This window comes from Oikopleura dioica, chromosome 1 (assembly GCF_907165135.1).
Source record: "Oikopleura dioica chromosome 1, OKI2018_I68_1.0, whole genome shotgun sequence".
Taxonomy (NCBI): Eukaryota; Metazoa; Chordata; class Appendicularia; order Copelata; family Oikopleuridae; genus Oikopleura; species Oikopleura dioica.
In genome coordinates, this window is record NC_137291.1 from 8,808,679 (window position 1) to 8,822,451 (window position 13,773).

General features: G+C 41.0%; 5 protein-coding genes across 6 annotated transcripts; 4 read left to right on the forward strand and 1 right to left on the reverse strand.

Annotated features, from left to right (window-relative positions):
* Positions 1–212: 212 nt before the first annotated feature.
* On the forward strand, positions 213–5,496 carry LOC145711975 (1-phosphatidylinositol 4,5-bisphosphate phosphodiesterase beta-4-like). Its single transcript, XM_081789663.1, has 17 exons — positions 213–315; positions 357–446; positions 486–1,360; positions 1,440–1,503; positions 1,709–1,816; positions 1,878–1,960; positions 2,100–2,449; positions 2,493–2,863; positions 2,909–2,915; positions 2,946–3,164; positions 3,237–3,346; positions 3,408–3,517; positions 3,561–4,079; positions 4,126–4,231; positions 4,322–4,396; positions 4,643–4,782; positions 4,828–5,496. Exons 1-17 carry the CDS (start codon positions 237–239, stop codon positions 4,981–4,983), a joined length of 3,462 nt encoding a protein of 1,153 aa, XP_081645789.1. The 5' UTR covers positions 213–236; the 3' UTR covers positions 4,984–5,496.
* LOC145711499 (rab GDP dissociation inhibitor alpha-like) lies at positions 5,484–7,697 on the forward strand. The gene is made up of 8 exons (XM_081789195.1): positions 5,484–5,762; positions 5,806–6,114; positions 6,158–6,319; positions 6,358–6,515; positions 6,556–6,677; positions 6,724–6,923; positions 6,970–7,083; positions 7,133–7,697. The coding sequence occupies exons 1-8, from the start codon at positions 5,529–5,531 to the stop codon at positions 7,160–7,162; spliced, it is 1,329 nt and encodes a 442-aa protein (XP_081645321.1). The 5' UTR covers positions 5,484–5,528; the 3' UTR covers positions 7,163–7,697.
* Positions 7,698–7,715: 18 nt separating this feature from the next.
* LOC145711551 (polyadenylate-binding protein 2-like) lies at positions 7,716–9,030 on the forward strand. 2 transcript variants are annotated; one of them, XM_081789245.1, is made up of 6 exons: positions 7,716–7,799; positions 7,850–7,885; positions 8,155–8,257; positions 8,303–8,388; positions 8,440–8,669; positions 8,714–9,030. In XM_081789245.1, the coding sequence occupies exons 1-6, from the start codon at positions 7,743–7,745 to the stop codon at positions 8,832–8,834; spliced, it is 633 nt and encodes a 210-aa protein (XP_081645371.1). In that variant the 5' UTR covers positions 7,716–7,742; the 3' UTR covers positions 8,835–9,030. The 2 variants fall into 2 exon arrangements, with proteins under 2 accessions (XP_081645371.1, XP_081645379.1); XM_081789253.1 differs by having other exon boundaries at positions 8,312–8,388.
* Positions 9,031–9,222: 192 nt separating this feature from the next.
* LOC145696040 (uncharacterized) lies at positions 9,223–10,174 on the forward strand. The gene is made up of 2 exons (XM_081773030.1): positions 9,223–9,677; positions 9,722–10,174. Exons 1-2 carry the CDS (start codon positions 9,264–9,266, stop codon positions 10,106–10,108), a joined length of 801 nt encoding a protein of 266 aa, XP_081629156.1. The 5' UTR covers positions 9,223–9,263; the 3' UTR covers positions 10,109–10,174.
* A 16-nt stretch (positions 10,175–10,190) lies between these two features.
* Positions 10,191–11,658, reverse strand: LOC145711976 (uncharacterized). Its single transcript, XM_081789664.1, has 5 exons — positions 11,584–11,658; positions 11,050–11,152; positions 10,715–11,005; positions 10,428–10,672; positions 10,191–10,387 (listed from the first exon to the last, which is right to left on the reverse strand). The coding sequence occupies exons 1-5, from the start codon at positions 11,656–11,658 to the stop codon at positions 10,307–10,309; spliced, it is 795 nt and encodes a 264-aa protein (XP_081645790.1). The 3' UTR covers positions 10,191–10,306.
* Positions 11,659–13,773: the final 2,115 nt, after the last annotated feature.

Consider the following 13,773-nt stretch of genomic DNA (forward strand, 5'->3'; position numbering starts at 1 on the left):
TATCAATCTTCCCTGGGTGTGACGTCAACTAAAAATTCAAATAAAACAAAAAAATTAAACATCTTCTTGTCTTTCTTTGCATTTTTGGCAGCACTGTTTTCAGCCTTTCAACGCATTCTTATTCACAATTGTTGTCTTTCAAATGGAGAAGTATTATCTCTCATAACTTGTGTTATTCCAATGCAAGCACTTAGTTCTTACCGAAAGTATTAAGAATGAGGTAGTTTTCGGTGAACATGGCTCCTAATAAGGAGGAAAAGAAAGCCGCTAAGCGTGAGCGCATTGAAATCGAACGAGTTAAAAATCTCCCAACAGGTAACTTTCCACCTAAGTAGAGAAAACTTGACACCTTTTAGTCTTTTTGAGTAAAACGAATGAAGATTTTATTGTTTTACTGTGGCCAGCAAAGAAAGGAGAGGGAGAAAAACGACTCCGCGATGTTATTCGTAAGTTTGACAAGCGGAACTCGATTGATCTGTTATTAGATTACTCAAACATCTGGGAGATCCAAGCGATAGATGATGGACTTACTGTATTTGTTCGATTCGGCAATGAGCTTGCTCATCCGACGAAGATCAACGCTGTTTGTGAAACGATCGAAGAAAAGAAGCGCCTGTTAGATAGCATAAATTTCCGACGCGACAAGGATATTTGTCTTAGTTACTATGACATGATGCGCGTTTCCTATGATCAACTGAATGAATACGCTGAAGATATCAATGTGGAAGAAGTTGGCAAGTCCTTCCGTCTCAACTCGCGTCGCAAATATCAAACTGCTTTCAGAGCATGTACGCCTAACGTCGAGCAATATCTCCATTCAAAAACGTGGGAATCGTGGCGGCAACTTGCAGAAACTCTTTGTCCCCGAGAAGATATTAAGAAAGTCTGGCAAGAGGTCCTTGACGAATACAAGGTCGAGCAGGGAAAAGATCTTCCTCTCGTGAGCTTCGTAAACTGGCTCAACGAAACGATGCGGGACGAAAGGCTCAACGAAATTCTTTCGCCACCATTTACGATTGACGCTGATGTGAATCCGGAAAAGAACGGCGTTCCACAGATCCTTCAGAACATAGCAGACATTCACGGGTTCAAAATCGAGGACTTGAGCAGAGTCGACTACCGAACCTTCAAGGCGTTTATCGAATGGGAAACTGCTGTAAAATCAGATACATGGCTCAAAGTTAAAATCGAAACGATGGACTTTCCTCTTTCTCACTACTGGATCGCCTCATCCCACAATACGTACTTAACGGGAAGGCAGCTAGGTGGAGAAAGTACGGTTGAAATATATCGCCAGGTGCTGCTTTCAGGATGTCGATGCATCGAACTTGACTGCTGGGATGGGAAAAATGCGAACAAGGTAATTCAAAATTGGATAGAATAACTCAACCCCAGCGTTGCTCGAACGTTGCATTCTGAATCTGAACTTTTCTTTCTAGGGCGAGCCGATTATCACTCACGGAAATGCATTTTGCACAGAAGTAATGTTCATCGATGTAATTAAGGAAAGCCGATAGAAATGATAAAACAACCGGGCTACTGGAGATCGAAGTATCTCTAAAAGAGATGAGACTGTTTTTTGTAGAAACTTCCTCTTGAATTCGAAGAAGAAAAGCACTTAATCAAACCATGATGTAATCTTTACTGACTTCGAAACTTAGAAGCAACTTGGATAACAACAGTTAAAAATAATTTCGAATCGGTAATTAGGCAATTAACGAGACGGCGTTTATGGCATCTGATTATCCAGTTATCCTATCGTTCGAAAACCACTGCTCGAAACCGAATCAACTTAAAATGGCCAACTACTGCGCTGGTGAATAATGCTTTTGCAATGGAAATGAAATTATGACACTTGAAGTTGAAAATATTTTTAGAAATTTTTGGCGATGCTTTGCTTTCGCAGCCCCTGCTAAATCATCAGCTCGAGCCTGGGATAGACCTTCCTAGTCCAGCAATGCTGAAGGAATGGGTTTAATATTGGAAACAGTTTGTCTATCTTACTAAATTCTAGCGCGTCTTTTAGTAGCGACGAAATATGTTTCTTCATTGAATTTGGACAGTAAAAGCCTCCTTGCGTGTCATTTTGTAAACCCAACGTCCAGGGCCGGATCATCATCAAAAACAAAAAGCTCAGCCAGGCCGAAGAAACCACGATGTTGAACGCTTATTACGACGGACAGACGGATATCGTCCTGGCAGACGATCATAACGAAGAAAATACAGCAGATTACGATCAAATGAAAAACATGAACAAGAATCAGAAAAAGAATGAAACGGGCTCTGGCGAACAAAACTCGGAAAATACCGATAACACGTCTGAAACGGAAAAGTCTGTCGTCTACGATCTTCAAGGAGGGTTTTCACATAAACTAAGCAAGATCAAATTTGAGAATAGAAAAGTGGAGAGGATATTTCTATGCTTCGTTTACTTTTGTCGATTTTTTCACGAGGTATTACGGAATATGATCGATGTGGAATCCCCGTTTTAGTCAAGCACACGTCCTCGACGACAAAATCCACCCGGTTCTATCAGCAATGATTAATTACTGCACCTCCGTGCGCTTTCCCGGCTTCGAGGAATCCTGGAATAACAACAAGCGCTACCAAATGTCGAGTTTTTCCGAAACGCAGGGTCTGAGCCACCTGGGTTCACGATCGCAGGAGTTGGTGTTATACAATGCCCGGCAGCTATCGCGTATCTACCCCAAAGGTCAACGTATAGATTCATCGAACTACAACCCAACTGTCTTCTGGTCAGCCGGTTGTCAATTGGTGTCGCTCAATTATCAAACGCCAGACGAGCACTTTCAACTAAATCAAGGACGCTTTATGTCCAACGGAAGATGCGGCTATGTTAAGGGCTTTTAATCGCGACTTTATCTTTTCTTCTCGCACTTTTTGCCAGGAAATTGGCTCATGATTTCGCTTATCTAATATAAGAGCCCTTGTCCAGTGCTCAAGCCGAAATTCATGGTAGAAACGCTCAAGAACCAGTACGACCCCTTTGGTGAGCGTTTGATTCATCAAGTGCTCGCTGCTAGTTACGAGATTACTGTCATCTCGGGAATGTGGCTCGGCACCACCGATAATGTATACATTTCGATGGATTTACACGGTCTTCCGGCCGATTGCGTTACAAAGTTTAAAACGAAGAAGTCTAAAGGAACGAGTTCATAAACGCGGCGACACTTCGTCAACTTTCGCAATTGAAAAATGTAATTGAACTCTAAAATAGGCCCGAATCCTTATTGGGGCTTCAGTCAGACATTTGTTTTGAAAAAAGTGATAGCACCGGATCTAGCGCTACTCAGAATCGCGGTCAACGATGAAACTTCTAACAAAGGTTTGCCTTGGAACAATCCTCTTCCGGTCATGGTAGCCACTGTGTTTATTCTTGTTTCTAGTGCTGGCGCAGCGATGTTTGCCCATTGAGGATTTGCAATGTGGATATAGACATCTTCCGCTGACTTCAACATCTTGTGTTCCTCTCCGGATGAGCGCGTTGTTTATTAAGGCATGTTACGATTCTATCCTGTCCAAATTTGAATTTCTTACAGGTCAAAGCGTCGTGTTTTACGAAAAGTGAACACTCAGAATTTCTGGAGTGCTTGACTAATCCGACAACTGTCGCTTCCCGCTTCGATAAACGCATGGACATCCTATCTAACATCGGGATGGACACGGAAGGCGTTGAAAATGAGTGCCCAGATGCTCCTTTAGCCAAACCAAAACAAAGACAGAAGCCTTCTCCTTGGCTAGCAAATGATCATACAGAGAGTTTGCACCGTTCTGGCCCGGCGATGAAATCAGCTGTCCTCGAAAAACTAAAGGAGAAAGTAACAAAAGAAACAATCCTCTTCGAACCAATCGACATGCAATTCTGCGATGTGAAGCTTGAAATCTGTATTTACAAGCAGAAAAAGAAGTTCGGCCAGGTTTCTCAACGATACAAAAAGAAACTCATGAAAGAAAGCGAAAGAACAGCAAGTAGACTTCAAAAGATGAGAGCTTCTGGCGTTCAGGACGGAACTGATGAGATGAAGGAATTCTTGAGCTCCCGAGACAAAATCAAACAGGTCTGCTGATAGCTACTGAGGGATCGTTATTAATCCGAATTTCAAGATCGTCAATAAAAATGAATCCACGGAGAAGGGGGAGCTCTGGAGAGAGCTGGATCAAGAGCGAGTTAAAATTCTCAAAAAAGCGATCAACAAAAAATGGCTAGAAGGTGAGCTCTCTTCTAAATTCATCATGAATTCTTTTATGATCGATTCTAATGGCGATTCTAATGATTCTATTTAAACGGTTATAAATTCAGATCATAAACGCTTGAGTAAGCTCGTCAAAACGAATGAATCAGCACTTTCCGCTGAACAAGAGAAGATGAACTTCTGTAAGTACCCCTCAATACTAAAGTGTTAATCAAAGGAAATGCTCGATGCAACGTCTTCTGGCAAGAGTAAATTCATTATCGAACCTCGGAGAATTCACTCCGATGCCGATTTGATTGGACAGGGTGCGCCCACGTCCCTAGGCGAATTCAGGGCCGTTAGTTTCGATTTTCTATCAGTAGAAAACTGAAACGCCGATCTTTTTTATCTACTCTCATCTTCACCTCCTAATGCCCCTTTTCTTTCAGCGAAAACGCAAGAAGTGCTCGAGAAGAGCGAGGACAAAAGCAAAAAGGTCAAGGCCAAGATAATGAGAGAAGTAGCTGCTTCCAACGCTGAATACTTTGCTCATAACATCATTGCGATGGAGACAATTCACAAAAAATATGTAAATAGAAACACTTTCCGACGGCTTTCTATCAACAACTTTCAGTGGGATGTTTTTGCAGAGTCGAAAAAGGGAGACCTTCAAATCCTAACTGCGATCAGAAGACGCGAAGCCGAGCGCTTCAACGAAGAACTCTCGATTGACTCAAATACAGTAACATCCGACCTAGCAGAACTTGAAGACATCGTGATAGAAGATTAGCCATTTGTAGATTTTAACATGTTCATCCGTCCTCCATACTGACCTTTTTCTCTTCGCACAACATTTGTTCTTTTATTTGACATTCTTTCTTCCTGCCTATCAACTTCAAAAAGACTTCTTTATTTTAAAGATAATTTAGAACGATTTTATTTTCAAATTTGACTCTCGTTTAAACTCAAAGCTTTTACCTTTTCCAAACGCCGTCCGAGTACCAAAACATCAGCAATTACCATTTAAAGAATTTGAAATCAATTGCCTCATTCATTCATTTTCTGTCCCGTGCAATGTATTAGCCAGATACCTTTAAATTTTCTGCGACCCAACTCACCAAAAATTTCCATATTTCTTCAAACGTCGATCCAGCAAAAGTCAAAGAAAATCAATAGCGGCGAAACGCAGCTTGTTTGCGCTTCGCACTATTTTCATCGCGAATAAATAAAAAAATAGATCTACCTATTTCGTTTTTTTTTCTTCTAAAGAAAAATATTTGATAAGCGTTTGTTAGAGAAGTTTAAATTTAGAAAAATCCCTTTACACTCTTCAATATGGATGAAGAATACGATGTTGTCATTCTCGGAACTGGCCTTACCGAGTGCATTCTTTCTGGTGTCCTTTCCGTTCAGGGCAAAAAGGTCCTTCACATGGACCGAAACTCGTACTACGGCGCTGAAGCTACTTCCATGACTCCTCTTGATCAACTTTACCAAAAGTTCGGCGAGGAAAAAGCTCCCGAGACCATGGGCCGTGGTCGAGATTGGAACGTCGACATCATCCCAAAGGTTATTAATCACCATTCATCCCGCTTCTTATCGAATTTCTCAGTTTCTGATGGCCGATGGAAAGCTCGTCCAGATGCTCATCTTCACCGACGTCACTCGATACCTCGAATTCAAAGTCTGCGAGGGCTCTTACGTCCTTCAAGGAAGCAAGGTCCACAAAGTCCCTGCTTCTGAGACTGAAGCTCTCTCATCCGGCCTCATGGGCATGTTCGAAAAGCGACGATTCCGAAAGTTCCTGATCTTCACCAATGAATTCGATGAGAACAATCCTTCTTCATGGCAGGGCGTTGACCCACGAAGCACTCCCATGAGCGCTGTTTATCAAAAGTTTGGCCTCGACGCAAACACTCAGGTTCGCTTCTTACTTATCAATAAAACATTTTAATTCCATTCAGGACTTTGTTGGACACGCCATGTGCTTGTACAGAACTGATGACTACCTTCTCAAGCCATGCGGGGAAGCCATCAAAAAAGTCAAGCTCTACGCCTCTTCTTTGAGCAGATATGGCAAATCCCCATACTTGTACCCACTCTACGGTCTTGGCGAACTTCCCCAGGTGGGATAAATTTTAGAGCCTTGTTTTCAGTATTTTAGGGCTTCGCTCGTCTCTCTGCAATCTACGGAGGAACTTACATGCTTCACAAGCCTGTTGAAAAAGTCGAAGCCAAGGATGGTGCTGTCTTCGTCACTTCTGAGGGAGAGACGGTCAAGGCCAAGCAGGTTATTGGCGACCCAAGCTACTTTACCGACCGGTAAGACAAGCATGTTCTTCAGTTGCTTACGTCAATCTAGAGTCGAGAAGAAAGGCGTTCTCGTTCGAGCCATCTGTATCCTAAACCACCCTATCCCCGGTACCAATGACTCCGCTTCCTGCCAATTCATCCTTCCCCAAAAGCAAATCGGTCGAAGACACGGTAACACTTCCATCAAAGTACCTTTCCAGCAATTTAATTATTCAAGATATTTACATCTGCTCCGTGTCATCTGCTCATAACGTCGCCCCCAAGGGCAAATGGCTTGCCTTCATCTCCACAACTGCTGAGACGGCGAATCCACAAGGCGAATTGGAAGCTGCGTTCGCTAAATTGGGACCAATCGAGAAGAAATTCGTCTACACCCAAGATGTCTTCCATCCTAAGGCTGATCTTCCCGCTGATAATGTAAATTTTCTTCATCTTGTCTCTGGTTAAACGTCTCTTTCTTCAGATCTTCGTTACAAAATCGTATGATGCTACTACACACTTTGAAACTACGTCTGAAGATATTATGAGAGTGTACAAGGAAGTTACCGGAAAAGACTTCGATTTTTCCGCCTGTAAAGTGAGTTAAACAGTCAACGTTTATTGGCAGCTCGTAATTCTCTATTTAGCGAACTATTGAAGACACCATTGAAGGATAAACTCGACTTATCAGCACACTTCATGCCCATATGAATATATGACACTACACTAGAATTTGAAAGAACCGGACACACTTTATTCTGCCTGATAAAAATCAAACGGGAACAGATCTTCTGGTCCTTTCTCAACTGTTTAACCATTATTTGCTTGTTCGTATCACGTTCAAAAAAACAACAAACACATAAACCCCAGCTTGTCCCATTCATTATTTTCTACATGTGACATTTCATACTCAGATACTAACCGACTACCACGGCTGAGAGTCTCAGACGACAGTCGTTCTTCATACAAAACCCGTTTTTGTTCACTCATTTTTTCTGAATTTCTTCTAATGTTCCTATTTTTGTTCAAATCAGAGAAGGCAATTTCAATTTTCACTCTTCATTCTTTACTTTTTATTTAATATTTTGCGGCATATTTCATATTCCTTGAACAGAATTCAAATCCCCTTCGATATCGTGCAATTTCTCGTCTTGATTTAATAACGGACGTTCTAAGTTACTGTAATCAAACATTAATTAGGACTTTCATAAATAAATTTATTGATTTGAATCGCATTCAGGCAGTACGGTAGCAGAGATGTCTGATGTTGATGAAGTTCTGTTGGAAGAGTCTGGAGCTGAGAACGACTTAGACGTAATTTAGCTTGACAATTTACTGGCAAATTATTCATTACTTCTTTTTAGGCATCGCTGGAGAACGACGACGCTGAAGATGACCCCGTAAGTTGGGGGTCGATACCCCAACCAATGATGCTCGAAATCTAGTCCCAGTTTTCTGTAGTCCTTGATTTCCGATAATTTTCATACCAAAAGAGCCATTGGATCGAAAAAAAACAAATTCAAAAAAATAAAGCTTTAGCAATTTTCATCAGATCCAAAAGATGCCACTTTATAGGCGCAAAAGAGCCATTCCCTCGCCTTTTCACGAAATTATATTTTGATGAATAAAAGATGCCAAAATCAGTTGAAATAATGTGATCAATCAATAGGAATTGGAAGCCATCAAGGAAAGAGTCAAGGCCATGGAAGCTGAGGCGGAGAAACTCAAGGAGCTACAGTCAGAGGTCGAAAGCCAGATGAGCATGGGCGACGGTAAGAAATATTCGATTTCTTTTATTTCATGAATATTTATACAAGCTGGTTCAGCGCCTATGGGATCTGCAAACTTCCCTACGTTAGAGGAAAAGGTCGACGCTGACAACAGATCGATTTACATCGGACAGGTTGGCTTTCTATTGTGAAAATCCTGAAGGCCAATTTTAAACATATCTTAGGTCGATTACTCGGCAACCGCAGAAGAACTTGAGCAACACTTTCACGGTTGCGGCGCGCTCAATCGAGTGACCATCCTCTGCGACAAGTACTCTGGGCATCCGAAGGGCTTTGCTTACATTGAATTCACGGAGAAGGAGTCAGTTGACGCGGCGATCGCTCTTGATGGATCGATGTTCAGGGGCAGGCAGATTAAAGTCATGCCCAAGAGAACGAACAAGCCGGGCGTCAGGTAATTTTGATGTACTGAATGCATCATCAATTCGTTTTTTCTAGCTCAACCGATAGAGGAGGCTTCCGCGGACGTGGAAGAGGCCGTGGCCGAGGCTTTTATGGTCGTGGTCGAGGACGAGCAATGTATAGAGGACGCGGTCGCGGTGGCTATGCACCTTATTGAGCATTACTGCTGAAGACTAAACTGTAAAAATGAACAGTTTCTGTGCTTTCAACTGATCCAAAATTTCCAAAAAGTTAGTTTAAATTTTCAATTTTAATGTCCTCAATCTCTGTCCTGCCACTTCTCTATTCTAATTTTACTTTTTACTTGTTTTCTGAACTTTTAAGCCAATTTCATAATTAGATATCATATTCTACTGTGAAAAAAGTTCGAACTTAGAAAGTATTGGTTCGAACTTGAAGGTGTTTTCTATTGCAGGTCGATATCTTTTTTCTAGCAGGTCAATCTTCACGCACCAAATCTTAACCGCCTTATCAGTAGCCTTGATCTCTTACTATTTCTGTGGCGCATTCTAGCAGCATACAATTTATAAAGCACCGTTGAGAGACTTTAGAAAGACATATTCTAAAGAACAGTCTGAGAATCGAAATGAGGATTTTAGGTTTTTTCTTCGCATTTGCAGCTGCAATTGATGAAATGCTGCTTATGATGATGCTGCAGCACCAGCAAGGAGTGATGAACCCTTCCCAGGCTAGCCAAATCAATCACATTCTCCCACTTCTTCTCATGGAAGAAACAAGTGCGAGCTCGGAGAACTCAGAGCTGATGCTCATGTTGATGATCCAGGGAATGGGAAGTGATGTGAACAATGCTCTTCCTTTCTTGCTTCTTGGCGACTCGGGTGATGATGGCTACGATTTTACAACGTTCTTCTTGTTTTCGTCGATGGCACAACGAGACTGCTCCGTTTCTACTTCAAATCAATTTAATTCGCTTCTGCCAATGATGCTTATGGATAGAGACCAGGATACCAGTGACTTGATGCTCATGATGATGATGCAGGTTAAATAAGTCAATTTTCAATATTTTTTCATTTCTTAATTTAGACAATGGGAGGAGAAGGGTCGGTTCCTATTCAGCAACTTATGCCATACATAATCATGTTTGGCGATAATGAGGACTCTGAAGACCCAAACACTCTTCTGCTCATGGTTTTGATGAGTTCGATGACGGGTGGAATGTCCAACCCGCAAGGATTCAACAACAACTTCAATATTCTCCTTCCCCTCCTTCTCTTACAAGATGACGAGGGCAGCTCTCTAGACAATAACATGCTCGTACTCTTGCTCAGTTTGCAAAGCCAGGCTCCCGGAACTGCAATGGGACCCGATAAAATGCTCCCTCTCTTGCTGATGGAAGATGGCGATGACAACCAAAATGTTATTCTGCTCATGATGATGCTCGGCAACAAACAACCCTGTGAGCCTTATTGATTCGCGTCATACCTGCCTTCGTAATAATATTTCTTTACTTTTCTTCCTTCAATAAAATTCAAACAAGATTTTTTGTGACCTTTATTTCTATGAAAATATAGCTTGGATTTTATGTACAAGGAGACTTTAACCAATCGTGGAAAGACGTGAGTTTTTTCTTATAAAAATAGATTCTTTTTAAGACACTCGGTGAGATTGTTATTCTAGCTTCGGTTGGGAGACGTAGACTTTTTCTTCTTTCTTTTGCTTGACTCGTCTATTTTGGAACCATATTTTTACCTTAAAAATGTAAGTAAACAAAGAGATGTATAATTTGTACCTGTTTCTCGGACAATCCAAGAGATTGCGCTATTCTTACACGCCGCAGTCGAGTCAAATATGAATCCGTGAGAAATTCATTCTCTAATTCGAGCAATTGCCGACCAGAAAACGCTGTTCGGCTCCGTTTTCGATCATCTGACAGTAGATCCCCGGCTGCCTCCAAAGAAGTTGATGTTGACGGTATTTCATGGCCGCGCACGGATTCACGGTGATATGGTGTATTTTGGCTTCTTTGGCCGACTTCTGAAAGAAACGTTTGTATCAGAAAAATTAAAAGTTTATTACCTTTGATTTTTGTCATGTTGTTATATGCGGCGGAGGGAATTTGAATACCAGCAGGTCGATGAGGTCCAAGGAGAGCAGAAGTTTGCTGCTGCTGATGGATCAAAAAGAGGAAGTTTGAAATCGCCTGCGATTGAATCCGCTGATAAAAATCAGTGGTGGAGGAAGGCTGGTAAAGAGTCGTTGTTGTTGCCGGTTGCGTAAGAGAAAATGGCGCGGCAACTGTTGCTGGGCTCCCTTCTGAAGCATCAGATGGCTCTAGCTGTTCCGTTGAGGTGTCAAGTGGCTCAGGATCTAGAATAAATTGTTCAGGAAATATCTTTCGAACATAAACTTACCAGTCTCGGTCTTGACGGCCGATTCTTTGACCAGATTTTCGATCAAAAAGCGTTTTTCAACATTTTTGAGATGTTGCTCTTCTATGGAACTGATACTCAAACACTACTGAAATTTAAATGTCTCTTCCGATAAAATAAGTGGCTCTCAAATTAAACACGAGATGTCGCAATCGCCAACAAGTCAGAACCTAGCAACAGCGCCCTTTCAATCCATTCAATATCGATTAGCCTGATGTCCTCTCTACAGGTAAATAAGTACACAAATAATGCCTTCCATCTTATCTTTTTAAAAATTTAATTTTTATTTGTCTTTTCATTCACATTTCTCTTATTATCCTCTTTGAGTCTTCTGTTTTAAAAAGGATATTTTGAGAATTATAATCTTCAAAACTGGACAATGTTCAACAAATAAAGAATTTTATTCTATATTTATGAAAATAATGATACTTATATTATGGAAATAAGCGCTTATTTGTTTCCTTGGACGAAATCCAAACATACATATATTTACGTTAATTTTATTAATTCCTCAACGTTTTCATTAAATTCATCATTTTCAAGGATTCCCTCAAATCGTCGGTAGCTGCCTAAGAGAAGTTTGTCCTCCATTCTTATCACCGAAGATTGCAGCTGTTTGTCACATTTCCTAATCCTCTTAAAGTCTCACCAACTAGTGGCATATTGTGGCTTACAGTGAAATTACAGTCTAATCTCCCAAGGACTCGTCCACTTTTTGTGCTCGAAAATCGGCTTTGACAGTTTCCCTTGATCGATTCACAGTATCGAGCACATTACCTTTAGCACAACGAATATTAATCCACAAGCTTGTCTGGGAAAGTATTGAAATTTGTATTCAACGACCCCTGCAGGTTAGGGGATATTAAACAGTGAATAAGTGATATACAGCCTCCGAGTGCGCGTGATATTTTTATGGGCCATATAATCAGATGGGAACTTATACTGTAATGGATATTAAAATTGATCTCGAATTGGTAATTTTCTTCAACGGCATCTTAAAACTGAAGCTACAGATCTCAGGAAAACACATTAAGACTAATCAAAATTAAATCTACTTGCGAATAAATTATCTGAAAAGCTGCCATGCTTTCAGTAGGCCGCACTTTCAGTAATCCTCATTTATCGCTGAATCAATGTAGCTTAATTGAGTGAAAATGTGAAATCTTTTGAATCTATTAAAGTATTACCGCTCGAATGTATCTCTCTTAGAGATTAATCCCATGTACGTGCTCTGGCTTAGTGATGATCATGAGCGGCAGAACAGCTGCGCGCAGTGCCGTTCAACTACTGTCGGATTAGGCACACAGTGCTTGACAGTAAGAAGGCGGTGCTTGAGAAATATTACAACGTCGGGGAGTGATACTTTCAAAAGTAAACACATATGTTGATTATCGGAGAGTGAACGAGTTTTAACTGATCAAAAACAGTTCTTACATAATAAAATTGTCTTGTTTTTGAAGGACAAGCGCAAATTCTAGAGTACGTTTGCACTGGCACACGTCTAATCCAATTCTCTCATCTCCGCCAGGAATCACGCGCGTGACCATTTGGTCGACCGGATCAGTCAGACTTCACCCGATTATCGTAAAGGCCACAGGCCCTGCCTTCTCCCACAGCTTCTATTAAATTTTTTACTTTTAGTTTTTGTAAGAAAATGCTTTATATTTATTGTTTGCTTCTTTTTGACTATTCAATTGCTGATGGATGCTCGAGAGAAGAAGACTTTGAATGCTTTGCTTCGACGATTTCAGAGCTTGACGAAATTCAATTGAAAAATGGAAGGCTTACGGGGCAGAGAAAAAGAGAAACTGAGTACTGGAAAGAGAAAGCCTTTGTCGATGGCGGAGAAAAAGTTATCATCCCGTTTATGTTCTCCAAATATTTTCCAGAAGATCAAATCGAAAAATATCGAAACTGGATTTCGGTTCTTGGCAATAAAGATTTAGGCTGTCTGAGATTTCATGAAGTTCCCAGAGAGCAAATGACAATTTACAGGGCCCCGTTTGAAAATGGAATTGTTATTGCATACAACGTCAATTATTACACGGTTCAGTGTTTTTCGAATATTGGGGTTCAAGCTGGATTTCTTGAGCCAGAGCTTTACGGGGCATATGCGAATTGGCAGCTTCTCAGCATAGAAATGGCTTTCAAACTACCTCGATGAGAATTATCGATAGAGCGCATTTTTGAAAGCCAAATATAAGCGAAAACTGTTCCATGGGCTCCAAGAACTCCAAAATCATCCACCACGAGCTTATGCATGCGCTTGGTTATCAGCACATGAATCCTATAATCGGTCAGAACTCGGTTATGGTTAGACAGCCGAATGTCACTGGAGACATGTATTATTCTACTGGCGACATTATTCGAATCCAGGAGAGATATTGCAATAAAACTATTCAACGAATAAATGAAGATTACAAACGAGTTCTTCAGGAACTGCTTCTTCAATTTTCAAAGCTAATTTAGACTCCAATATCGAGTTTTTATTTTCTTAGAAACATTTAAAAGCAGCAAAAAGTGTCAATCCTCATACTTTGACGGGACCCGGCTTAACTTTTATGACAGGTTCTGCGACGGAAACATTGATTGTGAAGGAGGAGAAGATGAAATCTCACAAGACCAGGAGCTGATCAAAATCGTTGAGGGCAACAAGCTTTACGAAGTGAAGTCTGTGCTCGAAAATTGGGCGATTACTTTTGAAGT